The sequence below is a fragment of the Mustela lutreola genome, chromosome 17, assembly GCF_030435805.1.
Source record: "Mustela lutreola isolate mMusLut2 chromosome 17, mMusLut2.pri, whole genome shotgun sequence".
In the NCBI taxonomy this organism is placed as follows: domain Eukaryota; kingdom Metazoa; phylum Chordata; class Mammalia; order Carnivora; family Mustelidae; genus Mustela; species Mustela lutreola.
In genome coordinates, this window is record NC_081306.1 from 42,890,315 (window position 1) to 42,913,283 (window position 22,969).

General features: G+C 60.0%; 1 protein-coding gene across 4 annotated transcripts in view; it reads right to left on the reverse strand.

Moving 5' to 3' along the window:
- Positions 1–70: 70 nt before the first annotated feature.
- The window catches only part of LOC131819793 (NADPH--cytochrome P450 reductase), a 59,953-nt gene continuing 37,054 nt past the window's right edge, over positions 71–22,969 (reverse strand). For 3 of the 4 annotated variants that reach the window (XM_059155132.1, XM_059155135.1, XM_059155133.1), the window contains exons 3-16: positions 9,852–9,900; positions 6,494–6,622; positions 4,790–4,939; positions 4,154–4,278; positions 3,734–3,823; positions 3,287–3,385; positions 2,266–2,382; positions 2,043–2,161; positions 1,742–1,923; positions 1,500–1,649; positions 995–1,265; positions 748–893; positions 580–665; positions 71–500 (exon numbers count right to left, since the gene is read on the reverse strand). In XM_059155132.1, coding sequence (XP_059011115.1) covers positions 356–500; positions 580–665; positions 748–893; positions 995–1,265; positions 1,500–1,649; positions 1,742–1,923; positions 2,043–2,161; positions 2,266–2,382; positions 3,287–3,385; positions 3,734–3,823; positions 4,154–4,278; positions 4,790–4,939; positions 6,494–6,622; positions 9,852–9,900 — 1,858 coding nt within the window. In that variant the 3' untranslated portion in view covers positions 71–355. Of the gene's footprint in view, positions 501–579; positions 666–747; positions 894–994; positions 1,266–1,499; positions 1,650–1,741; positions 1,924–2,042; positions 2,162–2,265; positions 2,383–3,286; positions 3,386–3,733; positions 3,824–4,153; positions 4,279–4,789; positions 4,940–6,493; positions 6,623–9,851; positions 9,901–15,867; positions 15,930–22,969 lie in introns of those variants that run through there. The other variant, XM_059155134.1, reaches the window with a different exon arrangement.

Here is a 22,969-nt window from a genome sequence, read left to right on the forward strand (position 1 = left end):
CACATGGCCTCTCCGCGTTCTGAGTTAAGTAGACGCGGGGAGACCCCAGACCTACTCAAGCAATAGCAAATACAGAAAACAGAACTTTATTCCAAGGAGCAGAGATTATTTAAAATTATTTACAGTCATTGAAAATAACGTGGAGGGGTTGGGGCTCGGCCGAGCTGCGCAGAGCCCCGGATGTAGAGCCCCGAGGGGCCTGAATGTTCCCCGAACACACTCCGTGTCCCGGGGCCTGGACCGGTCCCCGCTGCCAGCCCGCCTCCCAGAACGGGGCCCTGCGGACAGGAGACTGGCGGGAGGGAGCAAGGGCGGGGATCCCAGGAAGCCGGGCTGTGGGGCCCGCGGGGCCGGCCTAGCTCCACACGTCCAGGGAGTAGCGGCCCTTGGTCATCAGCTTCTTAACGTAGTCCACGGCCTGTGCGTGCTCCATGGCCCCCCCTTCGGCCACGATGTCGTAGAAAGTGTTCTGCACGTCCCTCGCCATGTTCCGAGCGTCCCTAGGGCAGGAAGGAAAGCGCTGGGCAAGGGCCCCCCACGGGCCGGCCGGCCTCGCCCCCCCACCGCGCCCTCACTCACCCGCAGACGTAGATGTGGGCGCCGGCCTCGTGGATCAGCTGCCACAGGTGCTCCTTGTCCCTCCGCAGTAAGTGCTGCACGTAGACCTGCGGGTGAGGGCGCACGGTGAGGGTGACGGTCCCGGCACGGTCCCAGCACCGCGGCGTGGGGGCCGGCCCGAGGCCTCACCTTGTGCGGCTGCTCCCGGGAGAAGGCCACGCTGAGCTGGGTGAGGGAGCCGTCCTTCTGGAACCCGGCCAGCTCCTCGCGGTACAGGTAGTCCTCGTCGGCACGCCGGCAGCCGTAGTACAGCAGCGTCTCCCCGACCTCCTTGCCTGCGGGGGCCGGGGTGGCGGGCAGGGGTGAGGTGGGGCCTCGGGGCAGGGGTGGGGGTGTGCGCCCGACCTCACGGGACCCGTCCGGCGCGCGCGCTCACCCTGCTGCCGCAGCCAGGCCCGCTCCTGGATGAAGCCGATGAACGGAGCCACCCCGGTGCCGGGGCCCACCATGATGACCGGCGTGGTGGCCTTGAAAGGCAGGCGGAACTGGGACTTGCGCACGAACATGGGCACCAGGGCCCGGCGGCCGTTCTCCCCGGCCGGCTCCTTGGCCCGCAGCCAGCTGGTGGCCACGCCCTTGTTGACGCGGCCGGCCTTGGTCTCGTACTCCACGGCCACGGCACAGATGTGCACGGAGTTGGGGTGGACCTGGTCGGGGCGGGGCCGGGGTAAGTACGCCCCAGGCCCTGGTTCCCCGGGGCCCGTTGCCGGAGTCTCCTCCATACTGGGGTGTCCCCCAACCCCCTGCTTGGTCCTTTGCGGCCCCCACAGCTCCTCAGAAGCCCCTTCCCAGCAGCCGCCTGGCCGGCTCGACACAGGCCGAGCGCCGTCAGCAGCCCCGCGGCCCGGAGCACCCCTGCCCCCCCAAAGCCCGCCCCGCACCTTGGAGGACGAGGCGATGGAGTAGTAGCGGGCCTGGAGGCGGGGCAGCAGCTCGCACAGGTGGTCGATGGGAGGCCGCAGGGATGGGTAGTCCTGCAGGACGGCCAGGATGTGCCTCCGGGCCTCCACCACCCAGCTCAGGTACAGCTCCTGCGGAGGACGGCAGCGGGGTGAGACGCGGGCGCGGGGCACACGGCCGAGGCGGCGGCACCCGGTGCGGGTGGCGGAAGGGCAGGGCCCACCTTGCCCTCGCCCGAGGACGAGGCCATCTTGCGCAGCTGCTCCTGCTCGGAGGGCTCGGAGGCGTACTGGGCCAGCTCGTAGAGCACGTTGGTGCGCGGCGGGTTGGTGATGTCCAGGTAGTAGGTGAGGGCTGTGCGGTACGACGTGGGGCAGGGGAAGGGGTGCTTCTTGTTGGACTCCTCTGCGGGGAGACAGGACGACCGGGCTCAGCGGCCGCTGACCTGTGGGTCTGCTCCAGCACCCGCGACAGTGGGGGCTCGGCAGGGGGGTGGGGGGTGGGCTGTGGATTCGGGGACTCACCGTCGAGATTGTTCAGGGACATGACGACGTCCAGGTCGGCACCCAGGATCTCGCCGAGCTGGCTGACCAGGGTAGAGTCATTGGCTGGGTAAACGGCCACGTGGTCCCCGGATTCATACCTGGGGGGGTCGAGGGGAACGTGGGGCTCAGGAGGCGTCTGGGCCGGTGGCGAAGGCAGCCCGGAGGCCCTGGGCGGGCGGAGGCAGGGGGCAGCCGCCGGCACCTGAGTTTGGAGTCGGAGATGTCTAATTCCAGGTGCATGAGGTGACGCTCGGTTCCCTGGTTCAGCTTCCGGTTGGTGGTGACCGCAGCCAAGAACGGATTCTTGGCATCGAAGGGGCTGGGTGGGGAAGAGAGCGGTTCTGTGATTGGCCGGGGCTCGCCTGCATCTCCCCGCCCCCACGGAGCCTTCGGGTTTCACAGGACACAGGGAACCTCAGAGCTGACCTCCAGGGCCCCAGCAAGGCTCTCCCAGTTATGTAAAAGGTTCTCCCAGCCCGATCCAAAGCAGTGCCCCCCAACAACTCCCCAGAGCGGGCAGAGCTAGGTTATCGGTTCCGTTTGCAGATCAGGAAACAGGCTGGCCCCTAAAATCCAGGAGACCCTCCACACGCTACCTGTGGGCTGTGTGCACAGGAGAACCAGACCCCCTTGACAATGGCTCCCCCAAACCGAGGGGCCCGGGGCCCCCCGGCAACCACGGAGCAGAACTCCTTCACCCCACGTGCCCTGCACCGGGCACCAACAGAGCTGAACCCTGCACAGTCACTGAAACGTGCACTTCCCTCTTAAAGCAGGGCCGCTGGTCTAAAATCCTGGGAATACTGGGGGGACTTGCCCTGGGTGGCAGTCGGGGGCCCAAGAGAGGAACGCTGTGTTTGGACAAAGTCCAGATACCAAGGGGGGTATTAAGGCAGGTGAGCCCTTCTGCCAAAGTTCGGCCAGACTTATGCTGTCGTGGTCTGGGCAGATCTGGGCCTCCCCGCCCCAGGGTCTTTCCGGAGCTGTGTCTCCGGAAGTGCTGATGGCCCAGGGCCCATCTCCCAGCTGCTGTGGCCTGGCCTGGGGGGACCACTGGGAGAGGCCGGGGCAGCCTCCGCCTCTCTGCTCTAGGCCTTATGCCCTCCTGGGTGGTGGGGATGAAATCGCGGGTGCCCCCACCCCTGCCCGCTCCGGGGGAGGGTGGAGATGAAGGGGCTGCCAGGTCCTCCGGGCGCCCGGAGCCCCGAGCGCGCTCAACTCACGGTTTCTGGTTCTCGTAGCTCTTCAGACGGCCCATCTCCCCCACGTACACCTTGGCCGGGTCTATGTCCGGGTGGACCACAAGCTCATACTGGCGGATGCTGGGGAGGGGAGACGGGGTGAGATGGGGAGGGGCCCGAGAGGGGGGGAGGCTGCCTCAGGGCCAGGGCCAGAGACCGCACCTTCCAGGGGGAGGGCCCAGCGGTGGCGGGAAGGAGAGCGAGCAGACGAGGAGCCGGGGAGGGCTGGGGCAGCCCAGCTTCCGCGGGCTTCGAGGCCGCTTCATAAGAACATAAGGAAGCCCCCTGCCACCCAGCACTTGCAGGCAGAGCCCAAGTGCTGGGACCTGGGGCCCTCGTGCTGTGCCCGAGCTGCTCCTGGCTTCTGGTGTCCTCGCTGGGACCCCACCGGGCGGGCTCTCCCCCCCCAGCCCACGGGCCCCGTCTCACCTGGACTCCTCTCCGGTGGCCTCCACCCCGAAGTGCTCGCACACGGCCGGCCAGAACTGTTCTCGCCACGTGATGAAGTCCTCCTCCAGGCTGGAGACCAGAGGGAATGAATGAGCCCAGCCCTCGGGAGCCCCCGGCCCCACGCAGCCCGAGGGCCGCTCAGGGATGTAACCCAAGGCGCCGGGCAGCATCTGGAGGGTCTGTGCTAACCGGGCGCAGCTGCCCTCCGCGCCGGGCTGGTGGAGAGGAGGGGGCGAGGCAAAAGTGGGGACAGGGACGGGGCGGGGACCGCCTTCCTTTGCCCTGGGTGATGCCCCGCAGGAGGCTTGCTGAGGTGTGGCTTTGCGCTCCGCTCCCCTCGTGTGCGCGGTCGGCCCTGACCCCCGACCCCGCGGGCTCCGGGCGGGACCAGGCACTCACTTCCCATCGTCATCGCCCATGCCCAGCTCGAAGATGCGCTGGGCGCCGAGCTGCTCCAGCCGCTTGTCCACGTACTTGCCCATGGCATTGAAGTGCTCGTAGGTCTTGTTGCCAAGACCAAACACCTGTGTGGACAGAAAGGCGGGTCTGAGGCCAGCTCCGGGGTCGGGGTGAGTACCCCCACCCCCTAGGCAGCCATGCCACAGGCTCAGGCCTCCACGGCTGCCAGACACCTGGCACTGTGAGGTGGGCCACTGTGACCCCTGGAAGTGGTGGGCTTCCAGGTGACCTGCAGCCTCTAAGCCTCAACCCTGGGAGGGGCAGTAGGCAATTCAGCCCCCGCCCCAGGGCTCCGAATCTGGGCCAGCCTGGTCTACCTTTCTCGCCTGTATTCTGTACCCAGTGTCCCTGGGAGCAAAGTGGCGGGGGGCAGACGACAGGGCTGTCCCAGGAGCAGCCTTCCCCGGGTCTTCCCTGCAGGCACCCCCAGCTTGAAGCCCCCTGTTCTCAATCCTGGCTGATGAGCAGGAGATGGGAACGGGAAGCTTTCTGCTGGGACACAACGGGGGGCCAGATGCCCAGGGGAGGTGCCACAGGCTGGGGAGAGGCTGCGGCAGGGAAGCTGGGGTGACTCACCGCATACTTGACTCCGGAGAGGTCCACGTCAGTCTCCTGGAGCCAGTCATAGAAGTCCTGGGCGTTGTCCGTGGGGTCCCCTTCACCATAGGTGGCCATGCAGAACACGGCCAGGGAGTTCTCGATCTCCGGCAAGCTGCCCAGGTCGGCCTGGGGAGACAAGAGCAGGGCCCGGGCCCAGCGACCACGACTGAGCCATGTCAGGTCTTCGCCTGATGGATGCGGACGGGTGAGCCCAGGCCTTGCCTGGGGCAGCTGCCACGTCCCACAGGCTCTGGGAGGGCAAGGGAGTCCTTCAGGAAGGGGCACCAAGCAGTCATGGAGGGCTGCACGGAGGAGGGTGGCGTGTGAACCCGTGAGTGGGACAGTTGGTTCTGAGTGTTGGGAGGAAGCATTTCCAGAGGAAAGGAACAGCAGACAAAGATGAAAACCTGCGAGGGCCTGGGTACGGGGCCAGCAGCTGTTCCCAACCTGCTTCCCTGGGCCTTGGGCCTCGGCCCCTGGGGGAGAACCTCCTTGTCCCGCAAAGTCCCAGGAGCACAGTGGGGCCCTAACCAACTGTTGGCCAAATTAACAGAGGGCCATGGGCAGAGTTGAGGGGTGGTGCGGGCCACGGAGACTGAAGGTTGGGGGTGGGGCCGTCGGGGGACAGGAGCGCGGGTCTGAGAAAGGGCCCTGGGCCCTGGTGCGGGAGCTGCAGGAAGGCAACTCCGGATTCACCCAGGACCCCCTGGCTCCCTGGCCGCTGCCTCTACTTGGGGCCGGGGGCCGGGCTGGTCTCGGCTCTCCTACCCCCATCAGGAGGCAAACAGCTGGAAGTTTCCATCGCCATGCTCGGGGAAGGATGAAGAGCCGATGCCAGGAGGCGCCCGAGCAAGGCAAGCCGCGCGGCTCCCCTCTCGGAGAGAGGCTGCGGGCGGGGAGGACACGAGCGCCAAGTCCCGCAGACAGGCCTGGGTGGCCTGACGGAGCACCGTGTTGAGGACAGCTGATCGGGGACAGGGGCATACTGTGGCTCCCAACAGGCAGCCTTAACCCCCAATTATCAGGCTCCCCTGGCCCCTTCCCTCTGGCCCTGTTCTGGTTACGGTTAATACACAAGTTACTATGACCTCATGTTGTGGCCCAGCTGCAGGGCTCCGGGAGGTGCCCCCACCACCGGGGTTGCAGGGACCACCTCCCCTGCCGCCGCAGTTTGGGGGCACAAAGGAGAGGCGGGAAACACTTCCTCCCCGGACTGCTAAGACCCATTCACTTTTCTTCTTTGTAAAGATTTTGTTTATGTATTTGGCAGGCAGAGATCACAAATAGGCAGAGAGAGATGGGGGGGGGGCAGGCTCCCTGCTGAGCAGAGAGCCCGATGTGGGGCTCGATCCCAGGACCCTGAGATCATGACCTGAGCTGAAGGCAGAGGCTTTAACCCACTGAGCCACCCAGGCGCCCCACCCAATCCACTAGGGGCTTGAGTCCCACCTCCCGGCACCGGCCAGCCCCGGAGAGCCGCGGTGGGAGTGGCAGGGAAGGCCCGGTGTGCACGGCCGCGGGAGCTCACACCTGCAGACCCGGGGCCACCAGGCCGGGACCAATGCCAGAGGATGCCCATGCCTGTCCGTCCCTTGGGCTGGCTCAGTCCCTTACACGCCTCTATGCTCCAGACGCCTTGACCAACACTACTGGAAAGGCCGGGGGGCAGGGAGTGCTCACCAAGTCGTACTCCTCGGGGTCCGCGGCCATGCCCCGCAGCCCGTAGCGGTGCGCGTCCTTGGACAAGCGGTTGGCAAATTCCTCCGCCGTCCCCGTCTGGGAGCCGTAGAACACGATAATGTTCCTGCCCTGGAGAAGGCCGGACACGAGGTGTCAGTGAGGGACCACGAGCCACAGGCTTCACCAGAGCCTCCAGGTGACCGCGGGGCAGGCTGGGCAGGTGGGGTCCCTCCAGGAGACCCCCTTCCTTCCTGCCTCAAGTCCTCCTAAGTCACTCTGGGGCGGTCCTCTCGCTGCCATGGCGACTGTGGCTGTCAGCGACGAAGGCCACCCAGACAAGCAGCTGCTCGAGATCACAGTGTGGACAGATTATTAAATGACACAGGAGAACACATGATGTAATGTTCAGTTAAAAAAAAAAGACCAAACAAAACGTACCATATACTCCTACTTTGTTCTCGACCCACAGCGTGTGTACGTCTGTGTGTGTTTATACTCACGCACACATGAGGGGAAAAGACCAGCCAGAAGTAGAGCAAAAGTCAGTCTCCACGTGGAGAACCATGCGTGATTACAAAATACTCTTCACAAAAGTCTCGGTGACAGGAAAGGTACCCAGCGGGTGGGCTCCCGCGCTCTCCCCTCCACCTGCCTCCTACGGCCTTCACAGCCGGAGAGAAGCCGGACCTGTCTTCCCCAGACTCCCTTGCGGCACGGGGTGCAGCCAGTTAGGCCCCGCCGACCGGAAAGGTCCTGCAGGATCCGGAAGACAGAAGCGAGGCACAGGCCCCCTTCCGGTCCCGTTACGCAACGTGAGGTTCGCTCTGCGGTAGGATTCCAGTGCCCGCAACCCCTACAGCGCTGTCTGGTTTTTGCCCGGAGCCCAAATGTGTGGCTACAAAGGACAAAAGAAAATGTATGGATTATAACTGCTTTAAAGTGTTCTCTTACCTTTTTTATTTCCCCAATGTCCTATAGATGATCCCAAAACGTTCTTTTAAATAACTGTTAGAAAAACTGCTTAGTAAAACAGGACAGTCTTAGGATTTCAGGCTAATGGAATAAAACAGGATATAAAATAGTAGCTAATTGTTTACAGCAGCGTCGAAACGTAGGAAGCCCTCAGGGAGAAGCGTCCGAGGAACTTGCAAGAAGCTCCGGATGAAGGATTCAGCCACAGCGAGAGGCAGAGTTTGCGCAGAAAGACGCGACTGAATTCAAGAGGTCTGTTCCGCCGGCACCAATCCAGAAAGCACCGCCAGCCAGAGCAACATCCCAACAGCTCTCTCTACCTCCACAGCTTCCTCCTCGAGGTCAAGTGGAGAGAGAAAGCCTTCGGCTGAAGCGTGATTTGGCGATGAGAAGGAAAGCAGCGCCGGCCCGCGCCATGAGACGGAGCCCGGAGCCATGAGGCTCGGAGAAAGGAGCCGGTCACGGAAGGATTCTGTTTCTAGGAAAGGCCCCCAATGGGCAACCCTCTAAGGGGCCCAGCAAGTAGCTGAATGGTTGCTTCAGGCTGAGGGGGATGCGGGTTAGGGAGTGGGGAGTGGTTGCTAATGGGTACAGGGTGGCTTTTTGAGGTACAGAATGTTCTAGAACAGACTGTGGTGGTTGGTGCAAATCTGGGAATACACTGAAAGTTCTTAAGTGTATACTTTAAAAGGTGACCTGTGTGGAACATGAGCTGTTTCTAACTGAAGCGGTTACATATAAAATAAGAGCCAGGGTGGGGCTGGGGGCTGGGGGCAGGGCCCAGCAGTACGGAAATGAAAGCGAGCTTTGTGAAACCTCCAAAACTCAAACAGTACGACACGGTCCACAGATAGCCTGACCATGTACTGCGACAGGAAAAATCTAGAAAAAGGCCCCAATACATCTGGGAATCATAAGATGGGCCGCGGCACAGAGCTCAGTGCGGAATCAACGGCTCCCATCGGACGCCGGGACAGATTCCCGACAGACCGGATTTTAGCTACGAACAGTGAGAAAGTACTAGAGGGCACTGAAAAGAAAATGTGCAAGAGTTCTCTTCTGTTTACAGTTCATGACTCAAACTGCAAAGAACTGAAGTCCAGAAGTCACGGGAAGAATCAAGCACACGAATAACAACACGGTGACCCGCTCGTGCGCACGAACCGGGGCACGACATGAACGTGTAACCAGGAAAAATATCTGTAACTCATGTCACGAACAGGGTTCATCTCCCTCCTCACTTCCAGGAATTCCTCGAGAAGGACCGATCCCGACAGAAGAGCAGGCGGGAGATTTGCAGCGAAAATCTATAAAACGGGAAATGCTGTCCCAACACGCGGAAACCTGCCGAAACTCATTCATAAGAAAAATGCAAATTGGAAGGACACAGGGAGAGCTTTGTTTAACCTAGAAAACTGGCAAACGCCACACTGGGATGATGAACTCTCCTGGCAAAGCTCAGGGGCACCAGGTTTGCCCACAGCCTGCTAATGCGAGTGCACCGGGGTGACCCCGGGGGCGGTGGCGGGGGGCACCTGGCAGCTTCTACAGCTCAAGTTCAAAAGTGCACGCCTTGGGATCCCACGGTTCCAGTTCTGGGATTTTACTGTGTTTGCTCCTGTGGACATGGGTCGGCAGAGTGCGGGCAGCGCCGTTCCGAAGAGCTAAGGGTTAGAAGGAGTCCAAGGGCCCACTGACGGGGCAGAAAGACAAATGTCACGTTCACGGTCGCAGAATGAAATCACTATGGAGCTCGGTAGAGGAGGCGGCGTCTCTGAACTCTGCGAGGCGCTCTAACACAGACCAGTCACTTAAAGAACAGCAGCTACAGAAGAGCCTGGTTTATGACCCCATGTAATACGCCACCCTTTGTGTTTTAAAGAGACGTGAGAATCTGGGGGCTGGTGGTATTCGCATGCGGGAGCTCTAGAAGGATCCACAAAAGGCTAAGAACCCTGGTGCTGAGTGGCAGGGACAGGAGGAGAGAGGCTTCCTCCTGAAGAGTTTGGGATTTTAAGCGTGTGGATGTAGTACTTTCCCGGAGCATGAAATACTTCATCAAAACCAGAGAAAACCATGGCTGGGCACTGGCCACAGCTGTGTGAGGTTTTTACCCGCCAGGGCCCGGGCCTGGACTGGGCAGGAGGACAGGGGAGAGCCCCGGAGTCGGAGGGAGAAGCTGGTCTCGGTGTGGTTGGTTCAAGAGGTAAACATCCAAAAGACAGCGGAAGCCTTCCGGGCCACGCAGGACAGCTTCCAGGCTTTGGAGAGATGAGAACGTCCGTGCCTGTCCTCCTGTCTCTCCCCGAGCTGGAGCCGGCCTCCCGCCCCCATCCACCAGGGCCTCGACCCCTTGGGGACGGGCACAGACACAGAGAAAACTCACCGTCTTCTTCATCTTTTCCACAAAGCTGCTGTCCTTGACGGAGGACGTCCTGAAAAACAAAAGTACCTGGTGGGCATGGGGTGCGCGTGGCCCCGGGGCAGGACTTCTGAACTGAAAGCCTCTCGAGACCCCCCTCTGCCAGGGCGGGGATGGGGGGCCATTTCCCAGGATCAGAGAGAACAAAGAAGGTCAAGGCCGTGACTCCCATCCCTCACCGTCCAGCCAGGGGTCCGGATGGCCCTGTCCCACCTCCAGTCCCCGCAGGCCCCCACGGCCACAGGCCGGGGCACGCAAGCCCCTTCAGAAGCTTCTCCCGCCGCGCCCGCCACTCCGCTCCGCACATTCTCTGGGAAGGCTCTCCGCACAGGCGCCCCGGGGGCGTCCAGCCCCTCCCTCCACAGACCCCTGCTTCGCCCCCAAGCCCCCCTTCCCGTCCGAGCACTGGGGCCACAGGGACCTGCTCCCTTCTCCATGGCACCTTCCGGGGACCTGTGCCTCGTCCCCTCCAGACAGCAGCACCACTGCGGCCCACCCTGCCCCTCCCGGCCACTGGCCTCCTGTCCTCTTCGCTTCCTCTGGCCCAGGCCTGCGGCGTCATCTGAAGACGCGCAGTGAGGGGCATCTGGGGGGGCACAGTCAGCTGAGCCTCTGACTCTTGGTTTGGACTCAGGTGGTGGTCTCAGGGCTGTGGGATCGAGCCCCGTGTCGGGCTCCACACGCCATGTGGCGTCTGCTCCAGATTCTCTCTCTCCCTATGCCTCTGACCCTCCTGCCTGCTCTCTCACTCTCTAAAATAAATAAATCTTTAAAAAATAATCAAAAATCGGGACGCCTGGGTGGCTCAGTTGGTTAAGCCACTGCCTTCGGCTCAGGTCATGATCCCAGCGTCCTGGGATCGAGTCCCACATGGGACTTGCTCAGCAGGGAGCCTGCCTGTCTCTCTGCCTCTGCCTGCCGCTCTGCCTGCTTGTGTGTTCTCGCTCTCTCTCTCTCTCTCTGACAAATAAATAAATAAATAAAATCTTTAAAAAAAATAATCAAAAATCAAAAATAAAGACCCACCCAGTCAGCCTTGCTAGGGACGCTCAGGCTCAAGGCAGCAAGGCACAAAACCCAGACCTCTCCCTGAAGGGCAAATCTTCGGGAAGCATGCAATGTGGCCAATCTGAATGCAGTGACCAGTCTGAACACTAAAATGTGGTTGTTCCAAGATGGCACTGTTGAGGACACGAAAAGTGAGCCACGACACAACAGACGTTTGCAATTTCTGTGTATCTGACAAAGGACTTGAGTAAAGAACGTAAGAAAAACCTTACAGATCAATTAGCAAAAGACGGATAATCCAACAGAAAAAGCTATCAAAAGGGGCGCCTGGGTGGCTCAGTGGGTTGAGCCACTGCCTTCGGCTCAGGTCATGATCTCAGGGTCCTGGGATCGAGCCCCACATCAGGGTCTCTGCTCAGCGGGGAGCCTGCTTCCCCCTCTCTCTCTGCCTACGTGTGACCTCTCTCTCTGTGTGTGTCAAATAAATAAAAAATATCTTAAAAATTAAAAAAAAAAAAAAGCTATCGAAAGACCTGAACAAGCACTTTCTTAAAGAGAGCATCTAAGGCTACTATTGGGAGAAGCGGCCTCATTAGTTACCAGGGAAACAGAAGAGAAGACCGCGGCGCAGACGGTGGCTTGGCGGCTCCCCGGTGCTGCTCGGCGGTCTCTCCTGTCTGCCCACACCCCAGCACCTTGCTCCCCGGTGCAGAGTGGATAGAGCGCAGCAGTGCCCGTGCACCAAGATCCGTGTGTAGAATGTTCCAGCAGCGTTAGACGTGTGGGTGCCAAACGGGAAACACCCTAATTAACGTCCACCCGCAGAACAAACAGAGAACAACATTCTCCATCGTGGCAAGAATGATCACTGTGCACACGCGCGTGAATGAGTCCCGGGGCGGGAGGCCAAGTGCAAGAAGCCAGACGGGGGAGAGAGTGGGAGCATGACTTCATTGTACAAAGTCCCCAAACAGGCGAAACCCACGCACCGGGACCAGAGTCAGGCCACGGCGAGGGGCAGCCGGGGCTCCCAGGGCACCGAGAACAATCTGTGCTTTGATCTGGGAGGTAGTTAGCCCTTGCTCACGTGCTGAGGTCATCTCTCTGTGTGTCCCTTTCTGTAGAGACGCTATTTTCATAAAGGTTATGCTTCCACAATTTGCTTCCCAAATCTACTTTTTCCCCACAGACAACACGCTTGGGCCGGCAGGGGCGCAGCGAGGTGGGGGTCACGCAGAGGCTCGGCAGCCCGGGCTGTCACGGCCATCCTGCCAATCCGCAGCCAAGTGAACTTGAACCTGGGCTTTGTTGTTGCTCATCTAGAACACGGGCCTGACAGATACCACTGTGCAGGCTCTGGCAAATGTCACTGAAGAAAAGGACAAAAAGGTGCGGCGCTGTGTCCGGGGGGACCGGTGTCCATCGTCCAGGGAGGCTGCTGGTGGCCCGGCGGCAGTATTTGTGCCCAGTAAGGGTCCGGCAAGGGCCCGGCCCCAGTCTGACTCCAAGGTCTTTGCTCCTCCCACGACATCCTGTGGCTGCCTGTGCACACGCAAGTGCAATAAAGTCCCAGGGAACACAGACGCAGGCACGTGCGCGTGCAGACACGCACCCCCACCACGGCACGACAGTGCGTCTGTGCGGGCCTGGGGGCTGGAGACCACAGGGAGACCTACCAGGAAGCTTCCTTTGGAGGAGGGCTCTGCCAAGCTGTGTAGACACGTGATTTTGCGAACATAAAGGTAACAGAACTCCTACCTACGCTCCCTGGGTTTTTCACTACGTTAGGTCCAGGACCAGAGCCATTTTCAGGGCCCCGGAGTTCAAGGGCATTACCTGTGGGGACCCACGGGCCCTGCCCACCACCCGCTGCCCAGACCTTCCCACCCAGACACAACCCCGCATCCCAGGAACCCGGAACAGGCCCTCCCCTCAAGGCGGCAGGGCAAGAGCAGGACCACAGGTCCTCGGGCCTACACCCCTGCCCTCCCCACTCCAAAGGGGCCCGGTGTCTGGACATCTCGAACTGCATGTCTGGCATCTGTCCCTGCCCGGCCTCGAACAACCACGTGTTCCCTGCCTTTCCCGTTCATGCTCCGCCCAGACCACGGTGCTCGCAACCCCGCACGCTCTCCCAGGTTCGGTGCCGGACCCCCACCGCTGCACGCCTGGTGAATTCTGAGCCATGAGAGCAGATGACCTACACTGAACCAGAAACTCGAGCGTGAACGGACGCTTCGGCGAGGGACACACTGTGATGAGCCGGGGAGAGCAGCGCAGGGACGGAACCACACGTGGCCACAGCCGCCCGAGAGCCACTGATCTGTACTTCTTAACAAATGGTCAGAACGGCGAAGTTCACAAGGTGTGAACCAACAAACGAAAACAAATGAAATGTACTTAGCTGACACCTAAAAAGCAGCCCCTCAACGGTGCCCCCCACCCACCCACCTCCCCCCAGCCGCAGACCACCACACGGTCTGGGGTAGGAGGCGCGACCCATAGGATCAAAACAAGTCTGTGTCCTTGAAAAACGGAAAGCACACTGCTAATTCCTACCAGAAACGGCCTCCAGAGAACAACCCCAGCACCCTGAGAGGGGAAATTGCAGGATTCGAACACGAGGCAGGTGGTGCCTATGCTGTTTCCAATTTTGGTTTTTCGTATTATAATTTCGTATTGTAATAATAATAACATAATAATAAAGTGTATCACGAATATACTTTACAGTTATAAAAGTGGGGGGGACACAACTCCAACGTCTAAGAATTAGGGAGAGGCAGGACAGGGGAGCACAGTCCCCACCCACCAGTGGGGAAGGAGACTCGTGACCCGCCGCTAAGCGGACAACGCGGGTTACAGAGTAAGGCAGGGGGCGCGATCCCATTTTGACTAGAAGACGAAGGTCTGGAAAGCACAGGCGAGCCCGCGGAGAACGGTTCTGTCCCAGGGCGGAGCGACTGTCTTTGTTTCCTTCCTTGGCTGACTTCTAAGCCCAAGCCCCCACCCCTCTTCCCTACAGCGAGCACGAAATGTTTCTGCACCGAGAAAATGAAAACCGCAGCGTAGGTTTAGAAACATGCGTGGAGACAGATCGACAGCGATGACCAGAACAGCGAGGCCCCAAGCAGAGACCGAAGCAGAGAAGCTACAGAGCCCTCGGGGGCGGGGCGTGCCTCGCACCTTCCAGATGCCCTGGGCCACGCTGACCTCCGGCTCATAGCTGCCTGGTGCCTCCGCCCACAACGCTCTCCGTCCCATGAACTCCGGCGTATCCCTTCCGACACAGCACACCATCTCCTCCTCAGGGCACCCCTCCCGGCTCCTCACGTGGGAAGGTTGTCTGTCACCACCTTCAGCGTGGCACAGGCTTCCATCCGGGCCCGGGACTCCGTGTCCCCGACCCATCGCTCCATCTGCGGCTCGGGGGGCAGCTGCTTGGGCCTCTGCGCTCAGCCCCAAGCCTGGCACCGAGCACGGCCTCTGGGGCCGTCGGGCCTGAGAAGGTGGCTGGAGGGCTCCCGACCCACCGGACACCCTCCAGGCTTCGACATCGGCAGAAAAGCCAACTCCTGTCGCTTCTCAAGGACCGTGGTTCCGTCTGAGGAAGGGGGACGTGAGACTTGACCGTGGGAGGCATGAGGGGTACCCCCTGCCATGCCAGGAGAGCCAGCGCCGGCCTCCACGGGCAATCTTGGAGGATGGGAGGGCGCAGCCCCCATGGATTCCGGACCTGCCACCAAGTGGGCCTGCGACGGACAAGCGGTGGCCTTGCAAGCCTCAGACTCCTCTTACTGAAAACACCATGCCTTGGTTTCTGCGGCCTCCCCTCCCTGGCCTTGTACGCCATCTGGAGTCTGGTTAACCCTCAAGGACAAAGAGGGTACTGCCTAGGAGAGAGCCATCTGGGTCACCCTGGGACTTCAAAGACGCCCAGCGGCCCGGGTAGACCAGACCGTCCACCCAGAGGGCATCCCAAGACACCCGCAAAGGCCTCCCAGAAGAACTGGGTTCTATTCTCAGAGACAGAAAACGGCTCCCAAGGGAAAGCCACAGAAACTGGCTGCCGACGGGCTCTTGGATGAGGCCCACGCAGCGGGGGGTGGGGAGGGGGTGGGCGGAGCTGAGCTCTGGACACCCTGGGGTGCCTGGCCTCTGCCCCAGGGTGTGTGGCCTCCAGACACAGGCGTGGGGCGGGAATTCCAGGCCGGCTGCTCGGAAAGTGGGGGCCGGGAAGGGGGCCGGAGCAGGGCCTGCTGGGAACATTCAAGGACGTGCAAGACGGGCCTGCCCTCCGGGGAGAAGGACGTTCTCTCTAGAAGCGCGAGCACGTCTGGAGGCCAGCTGGGGCTCCTTCAGTAGCTTCAGCCCGGACCCTCTCCCCTGGGCTCCGGGGGTGGCTTCCAGAGATGTGGGGTGGACCGTGCTGCATGGGGAGAAGGAGAAAGCCGAGGAGACTCAGGACGACCCCGTGCCTCCAGGCACCGCCCCGACACGACTTGATGCCGTTTGCTGATGCTCCCACAGGCTACATGTGGCCTCGTGGAGCAGCAGAACCTGCCCCCATCCCTGCCCCGCCAAGCCTGGCTGCTAGGCTCAGGGTGGCAGAGCTCATCAGCTGTCCACGTGGGGCCACACCTGAGTGCCCTCGACTGGCCCGACCCTGCCGGACGACTCCCCTCCGGCCGGTGCACCTGGATCCTGCTCTTTCCCAGGCCGGGGAGCCCGCGACCGGGGCCTTCCTGGTTTCCAGCCCAAATCTCTTCCTTTGGAAGCAGAGAATGCAGCTCGCAAACCAGAACCCAAGAGACTGGGGGTCCCACGAACCGGATGAGCCCCCCGGGGACCACCCGACTCTGCTGGTCAGCTCCACAGGGCGCCCCCTCATGCCTCCACGGCGAGCCTGCCCAGGCAGGGGCCCTTCCCGAGGGGCATCGGTGTGGGCTGCTGCGGGGACACGTCCGAAACTAACCTTCTCAGGGTGGGCTCGTCCCGCGGAGAGGAGTACGTGCACCCCATGGCTTCTCTTCCGACCCCAGGACTTAAGGGAGAAGGCAGGTTCCGGCCGGCTCCCGGAAACGGGCAGGGAGCCAGCGGCCAGGAACGCGGGCTCTGTCCATCCCTCCGCAGTGCTGGTGGGGCCGGCAGACGGGCTGTGACCTCGGGGAGTGCCCCGGGCACCCCAGCCCCGCCGGAGCCTCTGCCGAGCCCCTGCCTGCACCCGTCCCCCCGGGGCGGACTCGCCACTCCAGCCCAGGACCTCCCGTGATCCCCTGCGTTGGGGCAACCCCCCCTTCTGTATGGACCGAGGGAAGGAGAAAACCTTTCCAACCCCGACTCGGGTCTCCTTGGTAACTGTTTATATCGGAGCCCTACTTCCTCCCCCTTTTCCAAATAAAAAAAAAGCAAATCCTAAGGCTGAACACAGCCCTTCTGGACCCTAGAAGGCGGCTGTGCACGTTGCTATGGCGAGGCCGACTGCACAAAGGAAGCCGCATCGATCCCGCTGCCGGGGCACGTCAGGATCGTATTAAATTAGCTCTGGTTCCTGTCTTCCTCGCCACAAAAGAACTGTGGCCCACGGAGCCCCCAGCGCCGGGCCCATATCACCCAGGGCAGGCACCCCGCACGGCGGGCCCCCATCCACTGCCGAGACGGCTTCCCCCAAGGGGCGGCCCTGCAGAGGCCCCCGGAGTACAGAGAGTCAGCGGACTGGCCCAGGCTCGGAGCCCAGAGACCACACGGGTCCAATTAGGGCTTTCCACTCCTAAATTGGGAGCAGGAGTCTCTCTGGTTTGGGCCCCAGAAGTCAGCTGCAGGGCGCCGTTGGGGGAGGACAAAGGGCGGGGAGGGCGAAGGCACTGAGTCACTTGGAAGGAGATGAAGCCCGCTGTCCCCGTGAGTCACTTCGTCTCCAGTCCCGGCAGCACGCGGAGGAGGTCGCCACACTCCCAAGCTCAAATGTGATTCTCTCGGGGCGCGGATTCCTGCTGAGACCTCCCTGCCCTTGGCGACACGGGGTGGGGGGGCAGCTGCTGGGGACCGGCTGCCCTCCAGAGCCGGCGTGGGGGCAGGTTCTCCACTCCCCGGGGCCGAGGCGCCTGCGACTAGAGACGGGTGAGCATGGAGCCGCGCCGTGGCGGGCAGAGCCGGGGGCAGGCTGGCTGGCACGGGCTCCACGACGCGGGCCCAGCATCTCAGCCGTGGGCAGAGCAGTGCCCGGGCCCCGGGGCTGAAAGCGAGAGCTACCCTGGGTGGAAAGAGAGTGACTTGCTGGGGCTTCCACGCGACCCATCAGCTCCCTCGCCTAAGGAAACAAGAACAGACCCGCAGGGGTGCACCCAGTGCAGATGGTGCTCCCTGCCGCGGCCGCCGGCCAGAGGCCTGTGGGGGGGGCACGGGTCAAAGCCAAAACAGAGAATGGGCACTCGGACGTACTGAGTGCCTACCGTATGCCAGCTAGTACTCAAGGGGCTCTACATCCTATTTCTTTTAACTCCCCCACCCTGCCAAGTGGGCAAGGACTTCTATGCCCATTTCTCAGGCAAGGATGGGGCCGGAGGGGAGCAGGAAGCCAGCTCCAGGCCATGAGAGCCCAGAGCCGTGGCAGGCCACGACCGCCCACCAGCAGAGCAGGCTGTGCCTCCCCCCAGCCTGCGGGGCTGAGCACCGCTCACAGGAATCCCCAGACAGGCTCCGCAAGCCCTTCACAGCCCTTCCCAGGGGTCTTCAGGGATCCTCAGGCCTCATCACATGGGGCGCTCTGAGGCTCTAAGGGGCTGCTGTCTCCCTCAGGGACAGCCTCCCATTCAGCCTTCGGCGGGAGTCACCATCACGCGGATCGGGACTCCCCACCGGCCACGCGTGGCCCCGCTGGCCTGCTCTCCCCACAGCATGGGGCAGCGTGCCGGCTTCACCCCTCCAGCCCTGCAGACCCCCGGGTCAGGGCCCCCATTTCCCTCAGTGACCCTCAACTCCCTTCCTGACAACCAACTCCCTTGGTGACCTCGCTTGGGGACGCCCCTCCCAGAGCCGTCCCGCCCGTGCTCGCCCTGAGCTCCTGCTCACGCTTCTGCTCGACGCGCCCTGCTGCGTTCAGAGGCCTCCCCGCTGCACCTGCCGCCTCGTCCCGCTCGTGTGTGCTCCTGTTTTCACGTCCGCCAGAGCCCAGCACGTCTCTCTAGAGAGAGTGACCCCGAGTTGGGCGTGGAAAACTACTTTACACGGACGGACACGACGCTGTCAGCCTCGACTCCCAGCCTTCCCGGCCCTTCGGTCGAGAGCAAGCCCCGAGACGAAGGTCACGCTGGAAAATGAGCTCCTTTGTGGCTTTTCAGAAGCAAGCCCCAGTGGGATGCCATCAGCAAAACCCAGACTGTGGGAAACCGAAACAAACGGTCTGGTCTCTGGAACAAAACCGCTGCGGGGAGACACGAGGGATGGAGGGTAGCCCGTCCGGGACGAGACTTCCTGCCACGTTGAGGAGGAGGAGGCAGGCGTGAAAGGCTGTAGCTACGTCATTCCATTCGCAGGACATCCGGGAAAAGGCAAAAACTACAGGGACAGAAATAAGATTGCGGTCGGTCACTCGTGGGGGTGGGTGGGTGTTCACTGCACAGGGTCACAGGGAATTTGAGGAACGGAGGAATGTTTTCTGTCTTGACTGTGACACTGGTTCTACAGCCATACCTCTGGCAGAACTCATCAAACCGGACTGTTTTTGTTTTTTTTTTTTTTTTTAAGTAGGCTCTGTGGCCCCCCATGGAGCCCAGCACAGGGTTTGAACTCACAACCCTGAGATCAAGCCAGAAGCCGAGATCAAGAGTCGGACGTGTCACCGGCTGAGCCACCCTGGAGTCCTGAACCGTAAACTTTAAAATGGCGTGTTTTGCTGCAGGCAGATGATAGCCCAACGTACCTGAACCCCCAGGAGAGGGACTTATAAGATCTAATTATCAACTGCCGTTTTGCTTAGATCCTGAATTTTTTTAAAAAAAGTGTTAAAAAAAATCCATCTGTTAATCAGGAACTATAAACATGTGCTCCTGAGGGTCTGGGGATCCAGGAGCTTGGGGCTGGCTTTCCTGGCTGTGAGGGCAGCCCCGAGCTGCGTGCAGACAGGAGGGCCCTCGGATTTTATTTATTTTTTTTAAAGATTTTTTTTTTTAATTTATTTATCAGAGGGAGAGAGGGAGAGAGAGCGAGCACAGGCAGACAGAGTGGCAGGCAGAGGCAGAGGGAGAAGCAGGCTCCCTGCTGAGCAAGGAGCCCGATGTGGGACTCGATCCCAGGACGCTGGGACCATGACCTGAGCCGAAGGCAGCTGCTTAACCAACTGAGCCACCCAGGCGTCCCAGGGCCCTCGGATTTTAGAAGGAAGGACTATTTTCACATTTCACATCATCTCATAGGGAAGATCTCTGTGATCTGCTACGAAATCATTCCTTTTTTCAGATTTCACCCAGATGGCAGGGCTGCTCCTGAAATACGATGGCTCTCAGACAAGCCAGGAGCCACAGGGAGGGGGGACACGGCTCCGGCTGGCTGGAGAGCTGTTTCCGCCCGCCACCGGCGCTGGCGCTCGCTCTTCTGTGCTCTCTGTGCATCGGGGTTTGTTTGAAAGGCTCCACAATAAAAAGCTTTGTTTTTCTTTAAAGCTCTCTGGGGCGCCAGGCATGAAGCCGAGGTACGTGTGGGGGCTCCACAGTGCCCATCACCTCCAACAGAGCAGAAGAAGAGCCCAGCGGCCTGGGTGGGGTACAGACCCCCTACAAGGGTGACCCCGTTCAGCTCCACCGCTCCTCTGATGGTTTTCTTTTTCTAAGAGAAGCTGTAAGTCTGGGTTTTATGTGCCAGCCTTTTCAATGTTCTGATTTATTTTTTATTTATTTTGGGGGGGGGGGGTAGAGAGACAGGGAGAGAGAGACTCTTAAGCAGGCTCCACACTCAGCATGGAGTCCGATGTAGGGCTTGATCTCATGATCCCAAGATCTTGACGTGAGCCGAAATCAAGAGTCAGACACTTAACTGACTGAGCCAGCCAGATGCCCCAAATGTTCTAATTTAAAACAATGTTCTAATTCCAAGATCTAAAACCCCCAGGCAAGCCAAGGCCAGCCTCTAGGCCAGTCCGCACCAGGAACAGACTTAGCGCTAGTAACCGCTGTTCTCTGAAAGTCCCACACGAGGGTCCCACGCGAGTGAGAGGCTCTCACTGCCCCAGGGCAGGCAGAAACACAAATGGCCAACCGACAAGACAGGTGCCCCACGCAGAGTGCTGTGTTCCATGGGTAGGCAAAGTGGGGTTGGTGGGGAACCCTGGGGCTTCAGACTCCTGCGGGAACCATCATACCCAGTGGCCTCTGACCAGGAGCCACCCTGGAACGTTCTGTCCCGGGGCACGAGCCGGGTGGAGGCTGAGGACAAAGTGGGAGCGGGTCGGAGTTACCACCAGCATCATTAGAAGGACGCGCCGCTCTCCTTAACAAGCCTTTAATTGCTACTACAAACGGTTCGAAAGGCCTCTCCAGGGCATACAACCATGTTTGTGGACCAGGAGACTCCATAGTATAAGGCGCCAGTTAATTTATACACGCGAGCCGATCCCGACTAAAACCCCAGCAGGGCTGGTTTTAGTCCCTCTTCAGTTTTGGTGGACACTGACATGCTGGTTTCTACACGGAAGTGTCAGGGGCCCAAAGAAGTCAAGAGATTCCTTAAAGAACAAAGCTGGATGTGACTTGCCAGATACAAAGTCAAGAGTGACTTCAAAATCACAGAAAACAGAACAGTGCGGTGTTGACGAAGGGACAAAAAAGCGCATCAAAGGGACAGAACAGTCCAGAAACTGACCGGCATTTCACAGGTCAGTCATGGGTATCTGACTGATGTCAACACTGATGCTGAAGGACGACGGGAAGACAAGGGCCTTTTTCAGTAGCTGGTGCTGGGTGCCGTGGATGGACGCCCACAAGGGACAGAAAGAACCTCAAGTGCCACACACACCCAGCCGATACCAAGTCACCGTCCGCTGGATGCAGGTCGAAGTTCAAAAGCTATACCAGAGGGGCACGTGGGTGGCTCAGTCGGTTCAGCACCAGCCTTTGGCTCAGGTCATGATCTCGGGGTCCTGGGACCGAGCCTCGAACCTCCCACGGGGCTCCCTGCTCGGCGGGGAGTCTGCTTCTCTCCCTGCCTTTCTCCCTGCTTGTGGTTTCTCTCCCTCTCTTCCTCTCAAATAAATGGACAAAATCTTCAAAATAAATAAATAAAAGCTACACTGAAGGAAGCTTTTTTATTTTAAAAAAAATTGTTTATTTATTTATTTTAGAGCGAGAAAGAGAGTGCACAAGCAGGGGGAGGGGCAGAGGGAGAAGCTGGGTGTGGAGCTTGATCTCAGGACCCACAGATCATGGCCTGAGCCGAAACCAACAGTCAGATGCTTAAACGACTGAGCCATCCTAAGAATCCTAAAAGGTGCCCCTCAAGGAAGTTTGTTTTTTTTTTTTAGAGATGACCAAGCTTTTATTTTTTTAAATAATAGGCTAAAACCAGTGATCCAACTGTATGCAGTACATACAAATTTTTTTACTAACATAGAATGTATTATTTGCCCCGGGGGTACAGGTGTGTGAATCATCAGGCTCACACACCGCACAGCGCTCACCATGGCACACACCCTCCCAGGGTCCATCACCCGGCCACCCCATCCCTCCCACCCGCCTCCACCCCATCACGGAAGCTTTTAGGAAAAAAAAAAAAACGTAAAAAGAACATCTTTATGACCGTGGGATAAGTTAATCTGGGCAGAAAAACATCAGCCGTGAAGGTTTAAGGTCAACCAAAAGGTTGAGGAATGGGACTAAGCGTAAGTCAAGCACTTCTGACCGTCCAAAGACATGCGTAAGAGGGTAAGGAGGCAGCGTTTACCATCTGTCCCGCTAACGAAGGCCCCGTATCTAGAACATAAAGAACCCCGACAAACCGGCTGGGCCAACAACCCACTGGGAGATGATGAGCAAAGTCTGGAAAGGCCCTTCACCTCAGGTTTCTAAATGGCCCGTAAAACATACGACAAGGTCATGGGTCTTCAGAGAAATGCCGTCGAGACAGGGTGCCTCCACATGCCTGTTGGAATGGCCACAAGAAGAAAGGTGACAAAAGCACGTGTGAGGACGGGACGTGCCGGCGGCGGGCTGGACACCGGGACAAACACGCTGGCACACCGCTTAGCAGGACCCACTAGAGCTGGATTAAACCTTCCCCACGACTCGCCAGCTCCACATCACGGCACACACGGAACAGAGCAATGTCCATTAGGCAACCAAACGCGCCTACTAGAATGTTCACGGCGGTGCTGTTCGTAACTGTCCTCCAGACCGGAAAGCGTCGGAAAGTCCGTCATTATCAGAATGAAGAGATTATGGTAATTCACAGAACGGAAAACCAAATCGAGACCGAAGAACACCACTCCCGCCGCAGAGTGGGTGCTCTGACACAGACGACATGGGGGCCATTCTGGTGACTCGTCCGTCAAAGCACACGTGAGTTATATACACTCCGGCAGCAAGGTGACCCGCAGAAACAAGGCAGTCCTTCCAGAACCGACTTTCCCTCTGACCTCCCTGGTCTCCTGCTCCTCATTGCCCGCCCCCCCAGGGCCAAGGGCACTAGACAAAGGGGCGGTTAGAAAGTGTGGTTAGAGACCTAACCGTAGCTCTCTCCCCGGCTTTAACACAAAAAACAAAAGACCAGAAAAAAAAAAAAAGGTCTTCCTTCTAGCAGCCTGGCCTCCCTCTTGTCTGGTCGTGCCATCCCCCACTGCTTGCAAAGGATCCAAATCTCATAACTTTGGGTTTTGCTCGGCTCCCTTGCCCCGCCTCGTTCCTCCCAGAGGCTTCCTCAGTTTCCCCAATCCCCAAGCTTGCCCTGAGCGGCTGCCTTGTGCCAACTCCCCCCACACCCAGGCCCCCATGTCCCATCGACTGTGCCTTCGCTGTGTGAGCCCCAGGACTCCCTTCCCTGGCCTCCCCATCTCTCTCTGGCCCGCTTCCTGGAGCCCCCCGTCCACCCGC